General features: G+C 41.4%; 1 protein-coding gene across 9 annotated transcripts in view; it reads left to right on the top strand.

Moving 5' to 3' along the window:
• Positions 1-16,466, top strand: part of ASTN2 (astrotactin 2) — a 915,666-nt gene that overhangs the window by 561,189 nt on the left and 338,011 nt on the right. For all 9 annotated transcript variants that reach the window (XM_084993997.1, XM_021074505.2, XM_084993987.1 and 6 more), the window contains one exon: positions 1,760-1,926. In XM_084993997.1, coding sequence (XP_084850123.1) covers positions 1,760-1,926 — 167 coding nt within the window. The remainder of the gene's footprint in view (positions 1-1,759; positions 1,927-16,466) is intronic.

The raw sequence follows: 16,466 nt of genomic DNA, 5'->3' as shown, positions 1-16,466 counted from the left end.
GGAGGGCTGGGCTCTGGGTGTTAATCTTGGTAGACAGGAAATGCCAGCAAGGTGACTGAAATTAAAACCTAATACCTCATTTTCTCTCCGGAACGCACGAGAGTTGGAACTGCTTCTCTATCTGCTGGACTGGAGATGAGCTCAGCCTCATCAAACAGTGGGAAACTAAATTAAATAAAGAGCTGGTTTCCCCTAGGGAGTAAGGACTTCCATTCACGGAGCACTTAGCAGGTGTCGGGCACACTGGCAAGAGCATTCCACTGAGGTCACTCAAGGATGGAATCACTAGGGCTTGAAAAGAACCATAGGGCAGCCTGTCTGGTTACCTGGAGAAGTGTGCACATGACCAGGCTGAGGGATTGATAGCATCTGCAGATGCTCTTGGCTATTAGCTTTGGGAAGATTCGATTTGTGGTGGTTGTTTAGGATTCATTTGTTTATTTAAGGTGGAGTGTGATGCTATTTAGAAATATCAGGAGTTCCTGTTGTGGCTCAGTGGGTTAAGAATCTGACTAGTATCCATGAGGATTCGGGTTTGATCCCTGGCTTTGCTCAGTGGGTTAAGGATCCTGTTTTGCCACAAGCTGTGGCATAGGTCACAGACATGGCTCAGAGATCTGGCTTTGCTGTGGCTGTGGCATAGGCTGGCAGCTGTGGTTCGTGATTCAACCCCTAGCCTGGGAACTTCCCTATGCCATGGGGTGCAGTCCTAAAAAGAAAAAAAAAGAAAGAAATAATCACTCTGGTGGTCATTAGGAGGATGGTACAGGGCAGGTCAGACTGGAGGCCAGCAGGCTGTTGAAGAGGCTTGTGTGGGGATGTAGGAGTATCATTGAGAACTTCAGGCTCAAGGATGGAGAAGAAGGGACACATTCAAAACAGGGAGGAAGGGAACTCACTTTTTTTTTTTTTTTTTTTTCATTTTAGGGCCATACCTGTGTCACATGGAAGTTCCCAGTCTAGGGGGTCGAATCGGAACTACAACTGCCAGCCTACACCAGAGCCACAGCAATGCAGGATCAGAGCCACGACTGCGACCTACACCACAGTTCACAGCAATGCTGAATCCTTAACCCACTAAGTGAGGCCGGGAATCGAACCCGCATCCTCATGGATCCTAGTTGGGTTCGTTAATCACTGAGCAATGAAGGGAACTCCCGAGAACTCACATTCAATGAGTACCAAACCACAGGCCAAATTCCGAAGTAAGTTATGCAGCCCCTGTGATCCAACTTAAGCTTGCAGTCACTAGGCTCGTTGAGCAGATAGGGACATCGAAGCCTGAGAAGGAGAGTAACTTGCCCCAGCTCACATAGGGAGAAGGGGAAGTTCTGGAATTTAAACTCATATCGGTTGAAGCTCTTTAAAATATATCTGGCTGCCCAGACCCTGCTGGGCAATAATAATAAACACAATAACGATTTTTCCAGCAAGGTCCCTATTCATAGCAGCTAACATTTGCTACATGGTTTCCTTATGAGCCATAGTTCTAAGCACTTTGCACACATTTCCCTTTCATTCTCACAATGATACAAGACAAAAAACAAACAAAAGTTCCATTTGACACATGGGCACACTGAGGTTCATAGAGGTAAAGGAATTGGTACAAGGCCACACAGCTATTAGTTGGCCCAATAAAACTTTGGACCCATCTCTGCAGTCGTGATACCTGCCTTCTTTCCGAAGGTGGGAGGAAAGGGCGTGATGGGACCCACCACCTCTTCTGCCATAACCGCCCTGTTGCTCTTTCCCTGAGCAGTGCCCGGAGGAGCTGAAACCCATGAAGGATGGCTCCGGCTGCTACGACCACTCCAAAGGCATCGACTGCTCTGATGGCTTCAACGGCGGCTGTGAGCAGCTGTGCCTGCAGCAGACGCTGCCTTTGCCCTATGACGCCACCTCCAGCACCATCTTCATGTTCTGCGGGTGAGTCTCTGTCCCTGAGGCCCAGCCTGTCCCTTCACAGCAGCAAGGAATGCAGGAAACAAAAAGCCAGGAACTAGAGCCTGGCCCAGCTGGGACTGACCTTCAGTGAAATGGCCTTTCTGCCTCTGCCTTTTCAGCCCAGGAGGCAAAAGGCAACAGTATGACCCTTTGTTGGGAATTGAGAATAAGTGTGGAAGAAGAAACAATAAATAATTGATTAATGATTGTAATAAATGGAATCCATGCTCAGGCTGTATCATAGGGTCAGGGTTGTTTTCTGCAGAAGTCTCTTGCTCCTTATGCATCCAGCCTCCAGCCCCAGCCAGTGTATTTTAGAGACAAAAGCAGGCATCTTGGGAGTTCCCATTGCGGCTCAACAGATTACGAACCCAACTAGTCTCCATGAGGATGTGAGTTCGATCTCTGGCCTCGCTTAGTGGGTAAGGATCAGGCATTGCTGTGGCTGTGGCGTAGACTGGCAGCTATAGCTCCAATTCAGCCCATAGCCTGGGAACTTCCATATGCTCTTGCAAGTGTGACTCTAAAAAAGCAAAAGCAAAAAAAAAAAAAAAAAAAAAAGAGGGTATCTTGAAAGGGTCACCAAGAGACCAGTATACGTGCTGCTTACAAATATGGGCTTAGCCAGGCTTTCAGCTCCATTTCTGCAGGGATTAAGCAGTGCCAAGTTCAGAGCTGAACCCCTCTTTGTCCTAATGCTCCTGTCAATAAGGATCATTAATTAGGGGAGGCAAGGTGGGAAGGAAACAATGCAGGCAAAGCTTGAAGTCATGGCTCATGCTAAGAACTCAGCTGAGTTTTGAAATTAGTAGGAGACTGATTTGGGACCAAGTTGCTAGGTGGCCTGGGACAGGTCACTGTTCCTCTCTGGGCTGCAGTTTGACCACTTGTGAAGAAGGATGCCTAATAGCTCTTCCAGTTTATCTTGTTTCCCACTTTGAAAAATCTGCAGTGGAGTTACCTCTGCCACAGATAGCTTCTAGAATAGCATTTGGTCCTCAGCAATCACTCAAGAAAATGGCAGCCTTCTTTCTTCTCTGCATTCCCTTTCTGTGGGTGTCTTCATATTAGAAAGCATCCTCATTTTTGGACATTCCGTGACTCAGAAAAATGTCTTTGTTCATGCAAGAATGTTGATCATTGAAGTGTGCTCAGTGCTTTACTAAGATGGAAAAGCAGAATAAAGCATTTAACAATCTTTTCAGACTTACCAAAGAGGAGTTGGAGGTATGTGTGTGAGTTTAGTCTCAGTTTAACAGAAAATTAATTTCACCTGCATAGTTCTAGTCCCTGGAGTCTGATTTTCCTTCTGGGGCTTATTTCAGGGTCTCTCCACAACAGCCCTGAATACACTTGGTGCTGCAGGCGCCTTTGAGCAGGTGTTAGAGCGGCTTGCTGGAGGCCCCACTTATGTATCAGTAAAATAAATAAGAAATAAATTAGTGGATGCAGACCTGAATTTATAGGGTCTCTCCTCTGCTTAAGTGACTGCAGGGCAGTGTTGAGTAAATTATGCATGGGCTTAGATCTGAGCCTTGAATACTGAATCAGCTGTCTTCTTATTATTGTTATTGTGCTTGGGGGAGGGGTGTCCTTCTGTTGCAAATATCAGTAACTGCAGATGCAACAGCAGTAATGGATTTTGACATAGAAACTGTCACCACCTTTCATCCACGGCATACTGAGGCGGTCAAGGGGAATCAGTAGACTTGGATTCTAATCCTAATTCTACCTCTAACTTTCTCTTAAACATCAGGCAAGCCTCTTAGGACCCCTGACGTTAAGTTACTTTATCTCTAAAATTTCAATAACATCAATCTTAGCATAATGATTGTTGCGAAGAGTGCAAAGTACTTCACATCATTTATTCTTCTCTTCAAGTTAAGTCATGTGCCTAGGGTCACATGACTAAATAATGGAGGTCAGTACCTCTCGCTGTGTGACCTTGAGCAAGTTACTTAACATCTCTGTGCTTCAGTTTCCTCATGTGTAGAAAAGGGATAATAATAGCATCTCTCTATAGAATCGATATGAGGCTTAAATGCAATATATTAATGACATCACAATTTACATTGATATTTATAAAGTCCTGCAGAACAGTGCCCTGCAAAGAGTTAGCATGATATGTATTTATTTATTGTTCACTAAAGTGAACTATAGTAATGACAATAGCCCACCATTTGCTCAGTAACTAAGGTACTAAACCTCTCGATTTTCGGGTCTATGAGACAAGGACAAACTAACCTCTTCTACCTGGGAAGGTCTCTGAAAATTTTAAAGTAGATTGACCGGGAAGTTCTTGTATGGTTTATCCAGTTAAGGATCCAGCGTTGTCACTGCCGTGGCTCGGGTCACTGCTGTGACGTGGGTTCAGTCCCTGGCCCAGGAACTTCTGCATGCCCTGGGTGCAGAGAACAAAAAACAAAAGAAACCCCAAAAGACTATATTAGACAGAACTGGGAGTGTGGGGAGTATGCTGAGAGCTGTTGAAGCTCAGCTAGATGCTAATAAACTGGACCAAAAAAAAAAAAAACAAAAAAAACAAACAAAAAAAACAGAGAGAGAGAGGCAAAATAAAACTCAGGTCTCCTAAAACCAACTGCAGTGTCAACATGCTTTGGAAATTGTCTATTAAGGATGCAAATGAGAAGTTGGCCACACTTGTTAGAAGCACTATAAACAAAACAATGAAAGCCATTAGCAGGTACTTGTGTGAAAGTTGGTGGAGAGAAGTGGCATGCAACTGAATTAAGCAAGGAAAACAAACCCTCGCTCAAGGGGACCTTGTCAACTTGTTCAGAGCTCTGGGTCCTTTCTGTGAGTTTCCTGTGTGCACTGGTTTAATAAACCTGTGTGCAACCAGGTTTATATTAGCAGCTAACACATTAAGCGCTTCCTATGTGCCCTGACGGTGCTGAGTGCTTTGATTGCATTAGCCCATTGAATTTTCATAACAAGTCTGCAGGGGAGGTGTTACTATTATGGTCTCCACTTACTGTCAAAAAAAATCAGGCACAGAGGGGCTCAGTGACTTGCTCAAGGTCACACAGCTGGTAAATGGAGGCATCAGGATTCAAATCCAGATGATCTGATTCCATTATTAGTCAAGACAGATCTGATGTCACTCCTGGCTTCTGGCCACTTCTGGCCACGTGGTTTTGAGCAAAGCACTAAACAGTTCCCCAATCTCTCATTTCACATAGAATCAGATGTGTTCAGGGCACCATTGTGTAGACTAAATGAAATTATATGTGCACAGGGGCCAGCACACTTAAGCAGTCAGTAAATGGCAGGTACAATTAGTCTGATAGATGTAAAGCCATCTCATTTAATCTTCCAGTGACTGAAACGTATATCCTGTTTACTGCTCCATCTCCAGCACCTTAGAATGGTTGCTGCTACTTAGTAGGGCTCAGATATTGTTAAGTGAAGTTCTCCGTTGACATGACCAAAGGAGCTGTTCACAGTGGGGCCCTGTAGCTACATTTCCAGCTACGTCCCTATTCCTGAATTAGGTCTCTTGGCTTTAGCTCCCGGAGTTTTCAGCGTTGTTCCCTCTGCCTCACTTCCTCCTCTGTATCCCCACTGCCACCCATCTGTCCCTGGCCCTTTAGTTGAGCACTGCTCTGTTTCATCTTCAAGTCTTGGTGTGGGTGTTCCCTTCTCTAGCAAGTCTTCTCTGAGCCCCAAGGGGTGCAGAAGTGAGTAACTGGAGCCGGGTAGATAATGCTTTGTCTTTTCAAGTGGCTACCCGTTAAATATTGGCTTAATACTTACCAAGTGGGGTTAGGGCATGTGTAGAAGAGATTGTTTCCTTTTCTTATTTTGGTTTGTATTTTTTTTTTCTTTTCTACCCACAGGGCCCTATTACTAGGAAAGGGCCACTGACATTTTGCCTCCAATTCTACTTCATCCTGGTGAAATTTTGACACTTCTTGCAGACTGGACCTCTGGCTGACTGTCCTGGTGGTCAGCCCCCAGTCAGGCCAAGTTCCTCAAAACTGAGTAAAGTAACCTTTTCTCTGGGATCACTCCCTGCCCATGCTTCTCCCTGTCATAGCACTATTGCTCTGTTGACTTACCTGCCTTTCTGTCTGGTCCCGATCACACTATAAATGCCTCATAAGTAGAGACTAGGTCTTAATCGTCTGTATATCCCTGTGGTCATTCTGTACTGCTTGCTCAAAGACTTTTTCAAAGCCATAATTTTTTTTTTTTTTTGTCTTTTTAGGGCCACACCCACAGCATATGGAGGTTCCCAGGCCAGAGGTCAAATTGGAGCTGTGACTGCTGGCCTTTGCCACAGCCACAGCAATACGGGATCCGAGCCACATCTGTGACCTACACCACAACTCATGGTAACATCGATCCCTAACCTTCTGAGCAAGGCCAGGGATCGAACCTTCATCCTCATGGATGCTAGTCAGATTTATTTCCACTGAGCCATGATGGGAATTCCCCAAAGCCATAATTTTTGAATTAAAGAATTCACCCAGGAGTTCCTATTGTGGCTCAGTGGGTTAAGAACCCAGCATAGTGTCCATGAGGATCTGTGTTCAATACCTGGCCTCTTTCAGTGGGTTAAGGATTTGAGGTTGCCACAATCTGCAGCGTACATTGCCGATGTGGCTTGGATCCAGTATTGTTGTGGCTGTGGTGTAGGCTGGCTGCTACAGTTCTGATTCAGCCTCAGAACTTCCATGTGCCACAGGTGTGGCCCTAAAAAAAAAAAGAAAAGAATTTATCCACCTGAGATTTGTTGTACCTACCCTGTGCCTGGTCTTTTGTGGAGTGTGAGAAGATAAAGACACATTGTGTACAAGTCCTTACCTACCAGGGGCAAAGGGGACTCTGGGGACGGGTATTTGAGCCTCACTTGGTCCTGACTGATAGTTTTTGTTTTCATTTTTATTTTTACCTTTATACGTTTATATGCACAGTTGGGGGAGGGGGAGCTGGAACAATACTGTTCCCTTTTCATTTTCTGCTCCACTCATCACAGACCTGATTCCAGTGTTACCCCCTTGGAACATTTCTCTGAATCTCTTAAACAGAGTTAACTGAGCTCTCCCAGCAACGGGTTAATAGTTCTGCCCCTCAATCAATCATGCAGTGTTATCAATAATTTCTGATTGATGTCGATAGACCACAGGCACCAGTATGCTAAGAGACGCAGTGAATTTAAGACAGGTTGAGAAGGTCATTAGATACTAAGATGAAGCGTGTGGAATGAATCTTATGGGTGAGGAAGCATCACTTCTCTCCAAGACCTAGGCAAGTTACCTAGCAACCAAGTTTGTTTCATTTGTGCCTGTGTGTTTACAACATATACCGTGAGTTCTTCTGGGAAAGTTTAATATTATCCACATAAATCCACCCTATAAAAAGATGGATAATATAAAGATAGGCCTGATCAGAGCCATTTGTGAAGAGAGAAAGAGAAAAGGAGAAAATGGTTTCAGGAGCCTGAAATGCCAGAGTTACTCAACAGGAGATAAATTTAGCTCTGTTCATCTTGGCAACCAATGTAAACAGAAGAAAAATAACATGGTGGGTTATAGTTATCCTTGCTTGAGAAAAGGAATTTTGTAGTTTTTTTTTTTTTTTCGTTTTTTGTTTTTTGCTTTGATTTGTTTTCCAGAAGATAAACTCTTTTTGGGGAAGGGAATCATACCCACTGCATGTAGAATTTCCAGGGCCAGGGATTGAACTTGTGCCACAGCAGCAACCCAGGCTAGTGCAGTGACAACTCCAGATCCTTGACCCACTGCACCACAAGAGAACTCTGACATTACACTCTTTTCTGACACAATTTGCTACGAGAGCTATTTCCTATATATAACTATATGAGACGTGGTCACTAATGTCATCTACAATGTGGATGTTTCAGTATTTCTGAGATCATCTAGAGAAGGAAAGTAGGGCCCAGAAGGGTCTTACAGCCAGTGAGGAAGTGAAATTGGGATAGGTGATGCCCCAAGCTATTCTCTTCTAATCTAAATATTTTGAATATATTTAAATGTAATTTACTTAAAAATACAATGTGTAATATATGTAAAGCTGTAGCTCAAAGAGCATGTCCCGCCTCAAATAGTCCTTTCTAGCCTATCTGTTTAATGTCATTTTAATGTGCTTTTAGGAGGGAGAGGAGATAAATACATGTGTTTAACATCCATTGTTAACTGGAAGCCTCTTATTTTCATTGTCAAGGCTGAAGTTGGCTCTAATAACGGAAAACACTAACCTAGAGGGTGCAGATAGATTTTAATTTTTAATGGTAGTATCTCATTGCAGATTTGACAGTCACTCAAGCCCTTGTTTTGTTGTGGTTTCAACTTTTAGGCTAAGCCTGAGCTCTGACCACTCTGCTGATGGAAGGATGGGGAATTTCCTTCTCATATTTAACATGGAAAACCCACGGGCTGCTTTCTTGTCAAATGGTACAGCTGTTTGAAACATTTGCAAAAACTCCAGTGTGAGGCATATTCACGGAAAGCTGATGGAAGCATACAAAGTCCTTGCATTTGCACAGATAGGTGTTCTCCAGTGTGGGTTTTTTAAAACATTGGTTCCAAGAGAAGCTCAAGGAAAACAATGGGGGCAAGTTCCAGTGGCCAAGCCTGTGTGGGAAGGTCTGTACTCTCTAACTGTCCCGTGAAGGTTCACAGGGTGCATGAGGATAGGAGAGCTCTGGCAAGTCCTGACATGGTGAAACGTTATATTTCATTGTTTCTAAAGTGCCCACAGTTTCCACATTTCAACATTTCTAAAATTAGGATGTGTTTTACTATCAATGGTTTTATAGAGGTTTTTTATTTTTTTTTAATTTAATTTAAATTTTTTTTTTTTTTTTTTTTTGGTCTTTTTGTCTTTTAGGGCTTGTATCCCACAGCAATGTGGGATACAAGCTGCATCTGCGACCTATACCACAGCTCACGGTAAGGCTGAATCCTTAACCCAGTGAGCGAGTCCAGGGATTGAACCTGCATCCTCATAGCTGCTAGTCGGATTCATTAACCGTGGCGGAAACTCCTAGAGTTTTAATTAAATATTGTTTTTCTTAGCATTAGATGAAATACTAGTGATTCTTAAAAGTGTTGAGGGTCTTAGATAAGAACGTTTTATATAATTCTGCCCAGAGTTCCCCATGGCATTCCCTTCCCTTCCTTCTTTTCTGAAGAATACCCTTGTGTCCACTACTTTCAACATGGCTTTTCTGGAAACTCTTCCCTTTTTCCCATGAGTGACACCTGCAGATGGAGGCCACTCTGAGGACCGTTTTACTGATCTTCATTTTGGTTAATATTCGGACCATCCTAAGAAACTTCAGGAGAACAACTCCTATGACATTGGTTCGGGGGGGGGGGTCCCTGTGATGGGGGGTCTTTTCTTCTCAGTCACAGAGCAGCGAGGGTCCTGGGCCTGATGACCCCTGTGTGGGATTTCTCACAGGTGTCAGGATCAGGAAAGCTAAGAAAGCACCCATTTCTCTTTTGCCTTGGGGTGGTAGGATGCTCAGATTCATCCCTAACGTTGGTCCGAGTCTGTGTGGCGTTCAGTTTCTTGAGCTCTTCTCACCCTTAACTCTCCTCTATTCTTATTCCCCCCAGTTCCCAGATTTTGGGATTTTGATTCCCTTCCTTATTAAAACAAACAAACAAACAAAACAGTTTCTAACCTATATATTACAATACATAATTTTTGATTTTATAACCCTTTGAGGAATGAATGAATGAATGAGCAATTAAATACATGAATAAATAAATGCCCTGCCTTGAGAGTTTATATGAAAGCCATTTTGCTTTGGTCCCTGTTTCCTTTTTTTTCAAAGACAAGCAGATTGGAAGCCATCATTTATGCTAAAGTGGATTGAGCCCTAGATTTGGAGGAAGAAATTCAAATCAAGGTCCTGGCTTTTCCAAAGTGCTTATGTAATCTTGGTCAAGGGATTTCAAGGGCTGCATTTCAGGGTCCTTGGTGGCAGTGTTTGGATGAAAGTACCCATCTCATGATGCTGCTGTCAGGAGTAAGTAAAACATGCTCTTAGCTAAACATGTGTAAGGTTTTGTGGTACAATCTCTAAAGTCCCATCCAGTTCTAGTGTTTTCTGTAATGTGTTGGATGTGTTCAGGGTAACACATTCATTGCCTTCAGCTGAAATGCCCCGTTTGTATCTTTGTACTTATTTTATGTTCTTCATTTTGGCATATGTATAAATATAGTTTCATGCAGATCTTGGCTGGTTTCCTGTGAGCCTACACTCTTTAGAATTTCTGTAAGAAAATCTCCCAGACGACAGAATGTTCTAAAGGAGCTGTATAATTATGTTGCATGGTACAAAAATAAAAAAAATAAAAAAAAAGAAAGAAAAGAAACCAACAACTGAATAGACCTTTGCATAAATCATCCTGTGCCCTGAGGTGGCTTGGAGGAGAGAGTTGCTCACGTTTTAAACCTCAAAGGATCATTTGCCTTTATGAGTGTCTGTTTTGTTTTTCTTTTTCTCTCCCTGCCTTTCTAAGGGTCTTACTAAGTCAACCAGGCCTTTTATCTCCCCTCCTTCCTCTCCTGCTGAGCCAATCTTTTCCCACTCCAGGCAAAATGAAATCACCAGGCACCTAGAGCTATAATATAGCTAAAATCACACACACGCCCACACACACATGCACACACACACACACACACACACACACACACTTCTTGAAATATGAACTCCCAAGCTTAATTCCTAGCACTGCTATTGACTAGGTATGTCTCCATGGGCAAGTCACTTAACTTCTCCAAACTTCAGTGTTCTCATCTGAAAGAGGGAGCACTACCTCCCTACGAGGGTTATGTATTAGTTCCTAGGGTTTCTGTAATGCATTACCACAGTCTTAGTGGCTTAAAATAACACTGATTTATTATTTTATAATTCTAGAGGTCAGAATTCCTAAAATCTAGGCATTGGCTGGACTTGAAGGCCAGGGCGTAGTCTCTTTATCTATCTGTCTGTCTCTCTTTCCTCAGCTTTCAAGTTGTAGCTCCTTCTTGGGCTCTGACACTCTGGATGTTATGCTCCTATAAGGACACTTATGATTACAGTGAGCCCACCCAGTTAATCCAGAATAATCATCCCATCTCAAAATTCTTAATCACATCTGCAACATCCCTTTTACCATGTAAGGTAACATTTCCCGGGTTTTGTGGGGACCATTATTCTATTTACTGTAGATTGCAAAAGGGGAAAACCTGGCCATATATAGAAATAAAAATTCACGAGACTGGAATCTTGAATGCAAAACTGAGCTTTGCACATATACATGTGTGTGTAAATACATATATACATGTACATATATATATGTATGCTTATGTGTGTACATATATGTATATAATGCATATATGTAGCTTATTGTATGTAAAAATTGCATGTGTATAATTACATGTCATGCATATTTATACATACAATTTATTTCCAATAATATCACAAAGAAGTTCCCAATTATGTAGTTTGAAGCAAAAACAAAAAAAACAAAGAAGGGCAACTCTGTTGGCATCAATAAATCTGGATCTAGAAAGAAGCCAGAAACTAAGATCTGAGAACCACTGGAAATTTACGTTTTTTGGGGAAGTGTAAATATGTTAATAGATCAAGTTATAATCACAGGTAATACTAACATAATCATAACAGCATTAAAAATCATCATCACAATAGCTGATGCAGTAATTGGCTTCTACATGATTGATAGTATTTTATCCTTTTTGTGAGTTATCTCTTCTAATTCTTACATCAGCCTTATAAGGATTATTATCATCCCCATTTAATATATTATAACACTCAGGCTTAGGGTAGTTAACCGACTGGATGAGGGTCATACAGCTGATACAGCCCCGTTTTGAACTCAGCTTTAATTATATCCAAAAATCTGAACTTGACCCCCTGTATCTCCCTTAGGTAAGGGGGTATGGGATCTCAATAAAATAAGCAAAGTAGAAATATACAAGCTACTTTCTCAGACTGGAATGCAGTATTGGATATTAACACCAATCTGTCTAGCAAAGGAATCTATATATTCGGGAACTACAAAAAGCCACCTTCTAAGTACTACTTAGAAGGAAAAAAATCAAACTCAACTTGTCACCTCTTGAGAAATGAACTGGAGCAGGAAGGCTGAATACCACACTCATGGAACTGAGTCAAAGCAGTACTCAGAAGCTCCATGGCATTTACTAAGAAGCAAGGAAGATTGAAAATAAACAAATGAAGCATTCAACTCCAGAAGCCAGAGAAAGAATTATGAAACAAACTCAAAGAAAGCAGCAGGAAGAAATTAATACAAATAAAAGCTGAAATAAATGAAATGGGGGTGGGGGGAGCCTCACCAATAAAATACAAAAGCCTGTCCAAAAGAGAGAGAGAGAACACAAATAAACACATTAGGAACGAGCTAAGGACATAACCATAGAAGCACAGAAGATAAAACAAATTTAATGAGAATACTGTGTCTAACTTTATGCCAATACATTTGAAAGTCTTGATAAAATGCATTGTTTTCTTAGAAAATATAAATGACCAGGTTTGAGAAATGATGCTATAGAAAATCGAAATAGTCAGGTAACATAAAATACAATGATAAGAGAGTTAAATGTCTACAATTGAAAGGAAGACATCAAGCCTGGGGATTTTATAGGCAGATCCTATCACTTCATCAAGGAATGGATAATCTCTGTCTTCTGTAAACCATCCAGAGAAAGAAAATAAAAGGACAGTTTTCTAATTTATTCCATGATCCTAGCATAACCCAATACCTAAACTAGGCAAAGGTATACTCACTCATCTAGAAAAATCTAGTTGATGTATTAGAACTGATGGGATCCTTATGTGGTAGGATGAAAAAAAATCAGCTTTCAAAAAATCAGCAATCACTTTCCTCAATATTAGCAATAAATAACTAGAAAATATAAGGGAAAACATACATGAAAAACAGATCCTATTCCTCAAGTAGAAAAGACTATGATAACAGAAGCCATCACTCCACAATATGTTGGGCACACGGTATTTCAGACATGACTCAGAAATAACAGTGGCTCTGTGAGGTAGGAACTTCAGAGATAAACAAAGGAAGTATAGAGAGGTTAAGCATTTTGTGCAGAGTCACACAGCCAGTAGACTCTGGATTTGGGCTCTCGTGGTCTGGATCCAAAATACCTGCTTGTAACCTCTAACCTTGTAACCTTGTAATAGCCTAGTGGATTGCATAAATATCTATGAACACCCACCGCCCCCCACACACAGGATGTATATATAAGACTTTTATGACCTTTGGCGTTCTCATGACTCAGCAGGTTAAGAATCCGTTATAGTATCCATAGGGATATGGGTTCCATCCCTGGTCTTGCGCAGTGGGTTAAGGATCCAGCATTGCCCCAAGCTGCAGCACAGGTCACAGATGTAGGTCAGATTCTGCATTGATGTGGCTATGATGTAGGCCGGCAACTGCAGCTCTGATTCGACCCCTAGCATGGGAATTTCCATATGCTGCAGGTGCAGCCCTAAAAAGAAAAATTTAAAAAAAAAAAAAAGGCTTTTGTACTTTTACAGCCAAGCGTCTAAAACTTCAGTGAAGATTTTAACAGAACACTTGATAAATGGAGATGCAAATTATGTTTCTGAATTAGAAGACTCCCAGCTGTAGAAATGCTGAATCAATCAGCTGGATAAGACAGGCTATGTTGCTGTAACACATGAAGCCTCCCAGATCAGAAGATGGCACACAAAGTTTCTTATTCACAGAAGGTCTGTTGTAATTGAGGTAGCCTGCTTCCATCTTGCAGTATGTATCTGGAACATGGATCTCCAAGCTGACCACAGCAAGAGAAGAGAGGGCTTGAGAATCACGCAGGGTGTCTGGAAGGACTGAATCTGATAGAGACATATCACGTCACCACACATTCCATTATTCAGAATCCCTTCATGTGGTCCCTTTGAGCCAATTGCTAGGGCAGCTTAGATGCATAGCCTTCAGTGTGTCCACAGTGAAGATCCGGTATGGTGAACATAAGACACCACCTCTGCTGCAATTGTCAACAGTGCCCAGCACAGAGTTGATTCTCAATGCTATTTCGTAAAGGAAAAAAACAATTAACAATTTTCCCCCATTTAGTCTACAAATTCAATTTTAAACCACCCAAAATTCTGCTCAAGTTGTACATGCAATTTGACAAGCCAACTCCAACATTTACCTGAAGGTTAAAATGAGTAAGAACAGTGAAGAAATTTTCACATAGGAAATGAGCATTTCTGACACGGAGAAGACTTACTTTGCTACATTCAAAACAAGCCATTAAGCCATAGTAATTAAAATAGTATAGAATTATTGCAGGAATATACAGATAATCAAATAAAAATTCCAGCCATGCATAGGTGGCACATGTAGGGATTTAGTACACGACAAAATGGCATTTCAAACCACTTAGTGAAAGGATTGCTCTTTCAGATAATCATCTACCCAGTTTAAAAATAATGAAGTTAAAATAACTACTCCCACCCTGCATAAAAATATATTCCACACAGATTAAAGATGGAAAACTATATAAATACTAGAAGAAATATAAAGAAAAAAATTTTTTTCCCTATCTTCGCAGCTTCCTAAGCATCACACAAAATTCAAGAGCAATAAAGGACCAGGATAAAGAGTTTCTAAGACATAAAATGCAAGATTAAAATACAAGTACAGACTGGGAAAAAAGTGTCAATATATTTGGAAGGTGGAAGACAACTATTGAGAAAATATGCAAAGCATATAAAAGACAAGCACCGCAATAGGGAAATTGTCAAACTACTTGAACAGATACTGTATGGAATGAGAAATACACATGCCCATACCATGGAAAGACGGTGAACCTTACCAGTAATTGGGAAATGCAAACCTAAGCAAACATGAGTTATTTTCTGCGGCCCAAGTTGGCAATAATGAACCTGAACGATGTGGGGAATTGAGCTCTCTCATTCATCAGTGATAGGACTGTAAACTGGCAGTGCCTCTTCTGACAGCCGTTTAGTAGATACATCAAAATTTTTAAATTCACAAAACATTGACCCAGCAATTCCTCTTTTAAGTATCAGTTTTATAGAAACACACATGTACATAATGATATATGTAAAGGATTCTTCATTGTGGCACCATTTGTAATAATAGACAGTTATAAACAACCATCAGTAAATGATTAGGTAAATGCCCACCACTAAAAGTTAGGTAAAATCATCATGGTGCGTTTATACTGCATAATGCCAAACAATCCTTAAAAACGATAGATCTGGAGTTACCGTCATGGCTCAGTGGTTAATGAACCCGACTAGGAACCATGAGGTTGCGGGTTCGATCCCTGGCCTTACTCAGTGGGTCAAGGATCCGGCGTTGCCGTGAGCTGTGGTGTAGGTCGCAGACACGGCTTGGCTCTGGCGTTGCTGTGGCTCTGGCGTAGGCCAGCGGCTACAGCTCCGATTAGACCCCCAGCCTGGGAACATCCACAGACCATGGGTGTGTACCTAGGAAAAGGCAAAAAGACAAAAGAAAAAATCTATGTGGATACTGATTTGAAAAAAAGATCACTGAGAAATATTAGGTGCAAATGCATACCTTATAACAGTGTATAGAGTAATTCTATGTGAATTCGTTGTGAAAAAATTATTTAAAATATGTATGTATAATAAAACAGTAAATTTTTATTATATATAAAATAGATCTCTAAATGCATTAAAAAACCTACAAGAATACGTAATCATTAACCAGCATGACCACTGAAACAGAATGTAAGGATATGTGTGGAGTAGGAAATGAATAATGTCTAATTTTTTATAACAATACATTTATTCACAGTGTGTGTGCACGTGTACATGTGTAGTCCTGTGTGTGTGTGTGTGAAGAGGGAGAGCTCGTCACAGTAAATCATTTCTCATATTTTCTGGGAACCTTTTGGAATAAATGGATGGAATTAGACTTTATTGAGTACTTACCATCTTATTCTGCACATTTATACAACTCATTTGATCTGTACTGCAACTTTATTAAGAAATAATTGCATATATTTAACAGATGCAAAAAGAAAAGAGAATAGACTCGCCCAAGGCACTAGGACAGGCCTCCTTCCAAGAACTTCCCTATACCTTGGTCAGGAGCATGTAAGCACTGGAAACACAATCAGCGCATCAGTGCAATACACCCGGGGTTTAGAGGAAAGCAAGGACAGAGTGATGGCTTGCTTCAGACATGAGCCATTCTTGACTTTTCAGTAAAGTGATCTTGGTCATGTTTTCAGCTCTGCCTGCTTACTTCCCACCTTCAGTTGGGTTCTATGTCTCTAGTATCTGCTACCTGTTCCTGCAACCTGGATACATTTTCTTCCCAAACCATGTTACAGACCCTCTCCCTTCACCCACATAAGTCTTTTTCCATTTGGATTCAGTAGCTCTTCGCTTCATCCCATGGAAAAAAGACAGATAAGAGACTGCCTGCTTTCTCCTGCCTCCAGCCAGCACAGCC

The sequence above is a fragment of the Sus scrofa genome, chromosome 1 (assembly GCF_054392235.1).
Source record: "Sus scrofa isolate SSC_HxYL_T2T_F1_AM1 chromosome 1, Sscrofa_HxYL_maternal_Yorkshire_Landrace_v2.0, whole genome shotgun sequence".
Lineage (NCBI taxonomy): Eukaryota > Metazoa > Chordata > Mammalia > Artiodactyla > Suidae > Sus > Sus scrofa.
Note: the sequence above shows the minus strand (reverse complement) of the source record. Positions and strands in the feature narration are given on the sequence as shown.